The 10741-nt window shown below is 37.8% G+C and overlaps 1 protein-coding gene across 2 annotated transcripts; it reads right to left on the bottom strand.

The window, feature by feature from the left end:
- Positions 1-10490, bottom strand: LOC129734014 (glutathione synthetase-like). Of its 2 annotated transcripts, none has more exons than XM_055695708.1 (6): positions 10110-10490; positions 9560-9772; positions 9177-9349; positions 1155-1197; positions 314-1095; positions 1-252 (listed from the first exon to the last, which is right to left on the bottom strand). In XM_055695708.1, exons 1-6 carry the CDS (start codon positions 10278-10280, stop codon positions 126-128), a joined length of 1509 nt encoding a protein of 502 aa, XP_055551683.1. In that variant the 5' UTR covers positions 10281-10490; the 3' UTR covers positions 1-125. The 2 variants fall into 2 exon arrangements, with proteins under 2 accessions (XP_055551683.1, XP_055551684.1); XM_055695709.1 differs by lacking the exon at positions 9177-9349 and adding an exon at positions 1837-1970 and having other exon boundaries at positions 10110-10489.
- Positions 10491-10741: the final 251 nt, after the last annotated feature.

The following is a 10741-nucleotide window of genomic DNA, read 5'->3' as shown; positions in this document are numbered from 1 at the left end:
TTTTGACTGCAAATTTAAAGTGTATATGAAAATGCTGGTGTAAATTGTAATACATCAAAAAAGTCGCTTAACTTTTTGTGGAAATGTGTTATGTTTAATAAAAACAACATCAAAAAGTCCCCAGCCTAATCGATCAGATACGGACTGTCCAGGGCTCCTAAACCGGCAGCAACACCGCCCTCGTTTGCGCTGGAAAGTTTTGTACGTAACATGTGACCCACCTGCTTGTTGTAAATAATTTTATCCTTGGTGCTAAAATAAAACAAAACTAGTAATTATACTCTTATGAAATCTAAGGGATCACCTAGCGTACCCAATAACGGCACCGAATATGCCCAGTTCCGATACCAAATTAACAATCTCCGGTGGCATCTTGCCACCGGGTCGTATCATATAACCTCGGGATACCGGTGGAAAGATTCGCTCCATCAAAATCCAAGCCGAACGTTCGTCCTCACTCATTTTATCCAGCGCTGCAGGAATGTCCGTACCGTAAACGTTATTACCACCGCCTTCACGCTGCGGCTTCAACACGTATCGCTCGGGGTTGCTTAGGGCCAATTTAACCGCTTCATCACCCTCCTCATTTTTATCCAACGAATACAAACCGGTGAAGATTTCCTTGATGGTATCAATCTTACGTTCATCGGTGATAAATCGCTTCAGAATGCCCGGTTTCGCCAGTGCCTGCTGGACTTTCTTCGTTCCCGCCAAATGGTACTGAATCGAGGGACACTTAATAGCGGAGGATCGTTCCATCAGCAAACGCGCCGCCCATTCCTGCTCTCCATAATAGTGTCCCGGTTCGTACCCCGCTCGGAAGTAGATAACTGACACCTCAAGATTTTCGCTTCCCAACAGCAATTCCCTGTGCGGACCCAGCTTGGCCTGCTCCTGCAACTGAGTCAAGGTGCGCCGAATTACCTGAATATGGGGATAGGTTTCCCGAATGTAGAACTCGTGGAATCGCTGGTCGCAAATGTTGTACGTGATGTCCTCGATCACGAACAAAATCACCGCCTGTGGGCGGGCCTGAAGTTTCCACGCTTCGACCATGGCATCACATAGGCCGTACAACGCACGGTTTTCCGGTAGCTGCGAAAAATGAAACCAATTAGTTGATGATTATTAATTGGACGTGAAGAAAAACTCACCTGAGCCAGCTTCTCAGCGTATCCAAGTTCCCTCAAAATAAAGCTAAACGTGTGCATTGAAAATAGAATAAATCAAATAATAACAATTGAAATTTTGTTGATTTGAGGATTTACGGGTCCATCGAGCGGATCGAAGGGTCATGCAAACAAAACACATTTCGGAAGTTTCACTACTCTACACGGAAAAAGAAAGAAATTTCACGCAACATTAACAATTACTGGCTGGCGTGAAATCCCCTTAACAAACGAAGGTCCTGGAAAACACTGTAAAGTGGTTACTGTATATATATTTATCCAAATCGCACAGAAGGAGAAGAAACTAAGGTGTTTTTTTTGCAGTTCGTGAAAGAAGCACAACATCTAAGAGCAACTTATCGATAAATGTTTATGAAATTGAGATCTCTTCTCCTTTTTTTGTGGTCCGAGGTTTTGTGAGGTGCGACTATTCTTAATTACATTAAAACGTTCGGTGGTAGCATAAAAAAGTAATTTTTTTTTCCAATTGGACTTGGGTTAGTCAAATTACCACATTTGCAACCAATTTAAGTAAGGAATTTAGTTAACAGTGTGTAAAGTGTTGAAACAAAGCTATAAACCTTTTAGTTATCAATACACCAAAATGTTTCGAATAGCCTAACCTAATTGGTAAAAGATAGAAAGAGTGAAGAGAAAAAAACTGTACCTATGCATCGGTGCCATTGAGGTCGAGATGCCCCCGAAACTGGAGGCGATTGTGTTGATTTCTACCTGCTTAATGGCGTTCGATTCGATAAAGTTAGCCAGATAGTCAGACCGGAGCAGCGCGAGCGAATGCGGCTAGAATTGGGTTGAAGAAAGGCAATTTTTAGGTGTGCAGTTATTGATGTGTTGTGGTTGGGTGTCAAAGTGGATTTTTTTTTTTCGAAAGATATAATACACGAAAATGAACTCGATTTTGCGGACCTTCTCTGCTTTCCATTCTAATCTGAATCCGATCTGACAGCTGTTTCGAGTGGTTTTGTTCTGAGTGAATGTTATATGCGTTGCTACATGCAGGGTGACTCTCCCAAGCAGGGACGACAGTTCGATATATCAGTAATGTAGTTTGTTGCAACATTTAATCATCCGCATGCTATGTTATGAGATCAGCATAAAATAATTTTTTGTGTAGGCTTCTGGTCTAGACATCAGATTGGATTCTTTGCTATCACAATTATAATATCTTTGACGCGATCCCAAAAAGGTTGAATTGTTCGTCATGCAAGGATTAGACACCGGCAAAATATCAACCGGGAGTGCCGCAAACAATACTCGGTAACATGATGAGGAGAGAATCAATTTCACAAACATTTATTTGGTTTGCGAAACAACAAGTGTTTTTGCTTTAGTTTTGTTTGCTTGTTTCTAAGCCTATCGGCGTGTATTTGAGTGAGTAGAGCTAGAGCTATGGAATTTACGCTAAGAGAAAGAAGTAACGGAAGGCACACACGGGATGTTTCGATTGAGATTGAGTTAATGTTGATGACATGATTTTTTTTTGTTTGTGTAACAAAGCAATCACTATGAGGTTAAGAGTTAGGCAGTAATGGATTAATTGCTCCTGATAAAAGACATGCGATTATTTCATATATACATCGATTTGTGTTCAACCCTGATGCTCGTTTTAAGTTTGAAAAATTATTTTTCTTGTTTTTTTTTTTCATTCTAAAAAACTAAAGTTGTACAGCACGGTTCTAGTGGCTTTTGGCAACTTCTCAAATTGTTTCGGTGAGTCAGATATCTTTGACGCGATCCCAAAAAGGTTGAATTGTTCGTCATGCAAGGATTAGACACCGGCAAAATATCAACCGGGAGTGCCGCAAACAATACTCGGTAACATGATGAGGAGAGAATCAATTTCACAAACATTTATTTGGTTTGCGAAACAACAAGTGTTTTTGCTTTAGTTTTGTTTGCTTGTTTCTAAGCCTATCGGCGTGTATTTGAGTGAGTAGAGCTAGAGCTATGGAATTTACGCTAAGAGAAAGAAGTAACGGAAGGCACACACGACAGTGCGTCTTGAACTGTCCTACAGGTCAGACGTTTTTTCGGTTGCTTGTGGACTGGTCTTTGACTGCCTATAGCTTCAAAGTTTGTGTTTTGTCAGTGTGTCTTTTAAAGACTACCTGAAAGTTATTTCCCATCAGTCTTTCTCAAGACTACCTACTTTTGAATTTAACATTTGTTTTAACTTTTTTCGTACCACCTGAAATGGCTGGACGGAAAAAGAAACCTCGCATCGCTGCGGGGAGGAAAAGAGAGGCATCTCTTTCTGACACTTCGAGTGTCTGTAGTGACAATCCTTTTGATATTTTGCTTGAGCATGAAGCTGGTGAAATGGAAGTTACCAATAATGAAACTATACAAAATTTAAAATCATTAAAAAAGGAGAAAGTTCCACCTATTGTGGTAACTATTTCTTCTGAATTTAATATATTCAAAAAGGAACTTTCAACGTTTGTTTCTGACGTTAAAGTTACCTATCAAATTGGCCGTAGAGGTGAATGCCGCTTATTAGCCGACTCAGTAAAGGGTCGTGATCGTCTTGTTCAGTATTTAACTGACAAGATGTACAAATTTTTTACATATGACACCAAGAACGCCAAGCCGTTCAAGGTTGTCTTGAAAGGTCTCACCAACGATCAAACCGTTGATGAGATCAAACTTACTTTAACAGAATTACTTGGCATAGCCCCTACCCAAGTAATTCTAATGAAACAAAAATCACGAGGCGAAAACAGTCAGAGAACTGGAATTTCCCTTGTTAATTATTTAATTCATTTTAACCGCAATGAGGTTAACAACTTAAAATTTTTTGAAAAAGCACATGCTTTGTATAATGTGCGTGTAAGGTGGGAAATTTATAGGAAGTATGGCGGAGGTGAAAAGCATATCACCCAATGCCGTACTTGCCAACGTTATGGCCATGGTTCCAAATTCTGTAACATGGACCAAAAATGTCTTAATTGTGGAGACTCTTCTCACAAAAAGGACACATGTCCTGTGAAAGAGAGTAAAAATTTTCGCTGTGCGAATTGTAACGGCAACCATATGTCAAATTTTTATCAATGCCCAGTCCGGTTAGCAATTGTTAAGGCAAGGCAAGGTAAACAAAATTCAATTTCTCAATTAAAACCAACTTCAAAACAAAATTCTCCAAGCGTACCAGTGACGCATAGTTTACCTACTCCTTTGCATACCCGTTTAACTTATGCACAGGTTACAGGTAGTTCGAACATTATACCGCCTAGTGTTGGTAGTTCGAAAATGACCGTTAATATGGGTAAGCAAAACACGCTAGAAAATAATTGTACACCTATCACTTCAGCTAATATTGCTACCGAAAATATTTTTTCTAATGTCAACTGCCTGGGGCCTATTACGGCAGGTAAACTTTCTTTTTTGCAACAGGCAATGTTCGATCTTATGAACGCCATGTTGCAGGCAAAATCAATGTTTGAAGCCATTCAAATAGGCACAAATTTTACTATTAAAATTGTTTCTAATTTAAAATTTAGCAATGATTTTAAATAAAACAATTAAAATATTAAATTGGAATGCTCGCTCAATGAAGGCCAATGAGAATGAGCTTTTTAATTTTTTAACAGTAAATAATGTGCATATTGCAATTATTACTGAAACATTTTTGAAACCTAACATAAAATTAAAATATGATCCCAATTACGTGGTTCATAGATATGAAAGGATTCAGGGTTCCGGCGGTGGAGTTGCAATTGTTATTCATCGCCGAATCAAACATCGTGCTCTTCCCCATCTTGAGACGAAAGTTATTGAAACTTTGGGAATTGAAGTTCAAACTGAACTTGGGATTTTATTTATTGCCGCAGCATATTTACCATTTCAATGCACACGCGAGCTCAAAAATTATTTTAAAGGTGATTTACAAAAACTCACCAGAAATCGTTCGAAATTTTTCATAATCGGCGATTTTAACGCTAAACATCGTTCATGGAATAATTCTCAAAGTAATTCCAATGGAAAAATTTTATTCAATGATTGTTCTTCAGGATACTATTCTATTTTGTCTCCGAATAGTCCTACATGCTTTTCTTCTGTAAGAAACCCTTCAACAATTGATTTGGTGCTAACAGATCAAAGTCATGTGTGTAGTGATTTGATCACACATGCTGACTTTGATTCTGACCATCTTCCAATAACTTTTTCTTTATCACATGAATCAGTTTTAAACCCTATGAGCTCTGTTTTTAATTATAACAAGGCTAATTGGGAAAGATACAAAACTCATATTGAGAGAAATTTCAATAATGAGCTTGATTTGCAAAACGAAGTGAATATTGATTCCGCTTTGGAAGCATTAAAATGTGCAATTGTTGATGCCAGGAATTATTCTGTTCCAAAGGCTCAAGTGAAATTTGATTCACCAATAATTGACAAAAATCTTCAACTTCTAATTCGTTTGAAAAATGTCCGCAGACGTCAATATCAACGTTCTCGTGACCCTGTTTTTAAAACTATTTATAAAGATTTACAAAAAGAGATTAAACATAGATTTACTCTTCTGAGAAATCAAAATTTTGAGACTAAAGTTGAAAAATTGAAACCATATTCAAAACCATTTTGGAAGCTGTCGAAGATTCTTAAGAAACCTTCAAAGCCTATTCCAGTTTTAAAAGATGGTGAACGTTTTCTTGTATCCAATGAACAAAAGGCTCAAAGACTTGCTCAGCAGTTTGAGAGTGTTCATAACTCAAATTTGAATTTTGTGAGTCCAATTGAAAATGAAGTCACACGTCAATTTGATTTAATTTCTTCCCAGAATTTTTTACCTGCAGAAATAATTGAAACTAACTTGAATGAGATTAAATCAATTATTAAAAATTTCAAAAATATGAAAGCACCTGGTGACGATGGAATCTTTAATATACTAATCAAACATCTCCCTGAGAGCACAATGGAATTTTTAGTGAAAATTTTCAATTGCTGCTTCAAAATTGCATATTTTCCCAAATTATGGAAAAATGCAAAAATTACTCCCATTTTAAAACCGGATAAGAACCCAGCTGAAGTTTCAAGTTATCGACCAATCAGTTTGCTTTCTTCAATAAGTAAACTGTTTGAGAGAATTATTCTTAACAGAATGATGTCACACATCAACGAAAATTCAATTTTTGCAAATGAACAGTTTGGATTTCGCCATGGGCATTCCACAACTCATCAATTGCTCAGAGTTACTAATATGATACGAGCTAACAAATCTGAAGGTTATTCCACTGGAGCTGCTCTTTTAGACATAGAAAAAGCATTCGACAGTGTTTGGCATAAAGGTTTGATTGCGAAATTGCAAACTTTTAATTTTCCAATTTTCCTAATCAAAATTTTAAAAAAATATCTTACTGATCGAACTCTGCAGGTTGTCTATCAGAATTCAAAATCTGATAGATTTCCTGTCAGAGCAGGTGTACCTCAAGGTTCAGTCTTGGGGCCAGTCCTGTACAACATATTCACTTCAGATCTTCCTGATTTGCCTCCAGGATGCACAAAGTCATTGTTCTGCGATGACACAAGCATTTCCGTAAAAGGAAAAAGCCTTCGTGTCATATGCAGTCGATTGCAGAAAAGTTTAGATATTTTTTCTTCCTACTTGCAAAAGTGGAAAATCTCTCCCAATGCTTCTAAAACTCAAATGATAATTTTTCCGCATAAGCCTAGGGCTTCTTTCCTCAAGCCAAACAATAATCACGTTGTCAAGATGAATGGGGTTATTTTAAGTTGGTCCGACAAGGTTAAGTACTTGGGACTAATTTATGATAAAAAACTTATTTTCAAAGAGCACATTGAGAGTATACAAGCCAAGTGCATCAAATATACGAGATGTTTATATCCTCTCATTAACAGGAATTCTAAACTTTGTTTAAAGAACAAACTTTTGATTTACAAACAAATTTTTAGACCAGCAATGCTTTATGCTGTACCGATCTGGTCAAGTTGCTGTTCAACAAGGAAGAAAACGCTCCAAAGGATTCAGAATAAAATTCTGAAAATGATTTTGAAGCGTCCTCCTTGGTTTGGTACACTCGAATTACATAGACTTACTGGTGTTGAACCATTAGAAGCTATGTCAAATAAAATTATTAACAATTTTCGACAAAAATCGTTGCAATCCTCAATTGCTACGATAAGCTCTCTTTATAGCCAATAAGTTAGCAATTAAGTTAGTTGTAAGTTTACTTCCCCTTTTCTGACAAGTAGGTTTAAATCCCTACGAATGATAAGTCCTTATTGCGAAAGCAAACAAATCCTAACAATTAAAATTACAAATTTCTAACAGTGTTGAGAAGTCACCATTTGTGATTGGACACACATACTCATTATTTACTAATATTTATCATAAATACTTAAGCTACTAACAAATCCCCCCTTAAAAAAAAAAAAAAAAAAAAGAAGGCACACACGGGATGTTTCGATTGAGATTGAGTTAATGTTGATGACATGATTTTTTTTTGTTTGTGTAACAAAGCAATCACTATGAGGTTAAGAGTTAGGCAGTAATGGATTAATTGCTCCTGATGAAAGACATGCGATTATTTCATATATACATCGATTTGTGTTCAACCCTGATGCTCGTTTTAAGTTTGAAAAATTATTTTTCTTGTTTTTTTTTTTCATTCTAAAAAACTAAAGTTGTACAGCACGGTTCTAGTGGCTTTTGGCAACTTCTCAAATTGTTTCGGTGAGTCAGATATCTTTGACGCGATCCCAAAAAGGTTGAATTGTTCGTCATGCAAGGATTAGACACCGGCAAAATATCAACCGGGAGTGCCGCAAACAATACTCGGTAACATGATGAGGAGAGAATCAATTTCACAAACATTTATTTGGTTTGCGAAACAACAAGTGTTTTTGCTTTAGTTTTGTTTGCTTGTTTCTAAGCCTATCGGCGTGTATTTGAGTGAGTAGAGCTAGAGCTATGGAATTTACGCTAAGAGAAAGAAGTAACGGAAGGCACACACGGGATGTTTCGATTGAGATTGAGTTAATGTTGATGACATGATTTTTGTTTGTTTGTGTAACAAAGCAATCACTTTGAGGTTAAGAGTTAGGCAGTAATGGATTAATTGCTCCTGATAAAAGACATGCGATTATTTCATATATACTGATTTGTGTTTAACCCTGATGCTCGTTTTAAGTTTGAAAAATTATTTTTCTTGTTTTTTTTTCAGGGCACTGATTCTAAAAAACTAAAGTTGTACAGCACGGTTCTAGTGGCTTTTGGCAACTTCTCAAATTGTTTCCGGTGAGTCAGATTTCAGTTAAATTCATCTAGCAAAACTTCTACTAAATAATTATTGAGACAGAGTTGAAAACAATATTTGAAATTTTGATCAATGTATCTGACATGACTAATTGCAAGAAATTTTAACAAATGCTTGTTATGAAGATGGAACACACTTAAAATTTTTTACCAGGTCTCGGTAATTTATTGCCGAGAACGGCACCACTGAGTGCTCGGTTAAAAAAATAATGACAGCTGTCACATTTTTTGTGAATCTCGGTTCACCTAACTGATATTTCAGCTCGTTAATATTTTGTGCCGAAACTTCAGTTAGCTTGAACCGAGATTTTCGAAAAAATGTGATAGCTGTCATTTTTATTCTAACCGAGCACTCAGTGGTGCCGTTCTCGGCAAAAATTACCGAGAGCTGGCAAAAAAATTTAAGTGTGAATGTTAGGAAAATTTTGAATTTTCGAATGATTTCTTGCCGCCACAAATATCCCTAGTTGTTTCTCTCATCATCATGAGATAAAAATGTTAAGAGTGGAACCAAGTTGAGTTTCAACATTCAGTTTTTTTTTGTCTCCTCCAGACAAAATCTCATCTTTTTTGTCTGCCTAAATATAAGGATATTTAACAAGGGAAGGTACACAAATAAAATATGTGTGCGCATGTGTATGTGTGTGTGTGTGTACTGCGGGGGAAGTGTGAACGTAAATGGATAGAATGATAAAAAGGCTTCTAAAAACCTCTGCAGACTCTTGCTAGCGGGTCCCAAGTGCCCGAAGCCGGACGCGATGGAATTGATTTCCACCTGCTTCCAGCAGCAGTAGGCCTTCGCACGGCGGCACTGAACTCGGCACTCGTTCTCGCATCTCGTTTCCAGCATCAAATCGGATCGCAAAAGGCCCAGCGACAACGGCTTGGGTGATGAAAGGCGGAGAGGATGATGGTTCGATGGGCGGAGGGGTGAGATTAGTTAGAATTACGATTTTTTCAATTGTGTGCTTGTACAGGAATTTATTAAGTGTTGGCCGAATTGTTGTCCAACGTCCATCATAACGATGAGTGATGAGAGAGTTCATGTTTTTCGTGTAAATGTGATAAGGGTGATAAATCAAACTTCAAATACCTGGCAGATTCCTTCTTTCAGAACGATTTCGTAGATTTCAAAGAGAGACCGCGTAAACGCGTCCACCTTGATAGTACCTTGGAGGGTGTCCCGCAGGAAGTCGGTATCGTGAGAAGCGGCATGCATTAATTCGTTGAGCGTGGTTTGCAATTCAACCGCCTTTTCGAACTCCTTTCTTGGAAATGAACTTGGCGTCAGGATGAACGGCGCGAACTGTAAATAAGAGAGAATACTTGATTCAGTAGTGTGCGTGCTTATTCACGATGACTTGGTTTTTACATGATTATCTTAGCTGTGGGTTAGCAAATGGTAAACAAAGCCATAATTGTGAAATTACTGCTCAAAATTTTCTTCAACATAAATATGGCTAATGCACGTAAAACATTATTTAAAAGGAATATTAAAACCAAATTTGAAAACCTTTCACTGCTTGAGCCCACAGTATGCCTTCTTGTTATATAAGCATTACAACAGTCTAAACAAAACAAGCAGAACCTCGTTTGACAACCATCCAAGCAATCTACGGTGATAAATTCAGCAAGTCACCAACCTGCAGAGCATCCGGACTAAAGTCCGTCTTGGAACGCATAGCTGCTCCGTGCATAATGGCCCAGTCCTTGGCCTTCTCGACAACCTCAAGCAGCTGGCTTTCATCGATGGGCAGTGGAATGCACGATTCCAGCACCGGTGGCACGTCACTACTAGGAGTGGGAGCTTCCATCGTTTCGGCTGGCTTTCGGAGGGAATAACGTACTATTTTTTTCAGACAATTGCGGTTTACACTACCGTGTCACACTAAGTTGCAAAAGAAACTGAAAACTTCCTGCTTAGTTTCTTTTTAAATGCCCGAAAAGTGATAAGATAAACGAGCGCACAGAACACAACAAACACACCGCTAAGCACACAGCACAGCAAATTCACTGCGATGAGAGTGAACGAACGATGGCCTACCGCTGACGCTAATGTTGCGTTAGTGTGTGAGCATCAAGTCGCATGCTTATTGTATCTGCGTAAGTATTTTTAGTTGTTGAATGGAAAATCAGTAAAGTTCGAGTGTGATAATTGAACTGATTTTCACATATTGGTTGAGGAGTAAAAATCTGCGAAGACAAAAAGTTTAAGTTCATTTGATAACGACATGGATAGCATCGTAACAAGCGTTCCGCGAATCAATCCGTCGGA

This window comes from Wyeomyia smithii, chromosome 1 (assembly GCF_029784165.1).
Source record: "Wyeomyia smithii strain HCP4-BCI-WySm-NY-G18 chromosome 1, ASM2978416v1, whole genome shotgun sequence".
NCBI lineage: Eukaryota > Metazoa > Arthropoda > Insecta > Diptera > Culicidae > Wyeomyia > Wyeomyia smithii.
This window is presented reverse-complemented; position numbering and strand designations above follow the sequence as displayed.

Bases quoted from the DNA above. Each gene is read 5' to 3' on its own strand.
- LOC129734014 (XM_055695708.1), bottom strand. From the start codon at position 10,280: ATGGAAGCTCCCACTCCTAGTAGTGACGTGCCACCGGTGCTGGAATCG. The intron at 1,198-9,176 runs GTTTTTAGAAGC...GCACACGTTTAG, and splicing joins GCTAGCAAGAGTCTGCAGAG to CTTTATTTTGAGGGAACTTG. The intron at 253-313 runs GTACGCTAGGTG...GTTTTATTTTAG, and splicing joins ATATTCGGTGCCGTTATTGG to CACCAAGGATAAAATTATTT.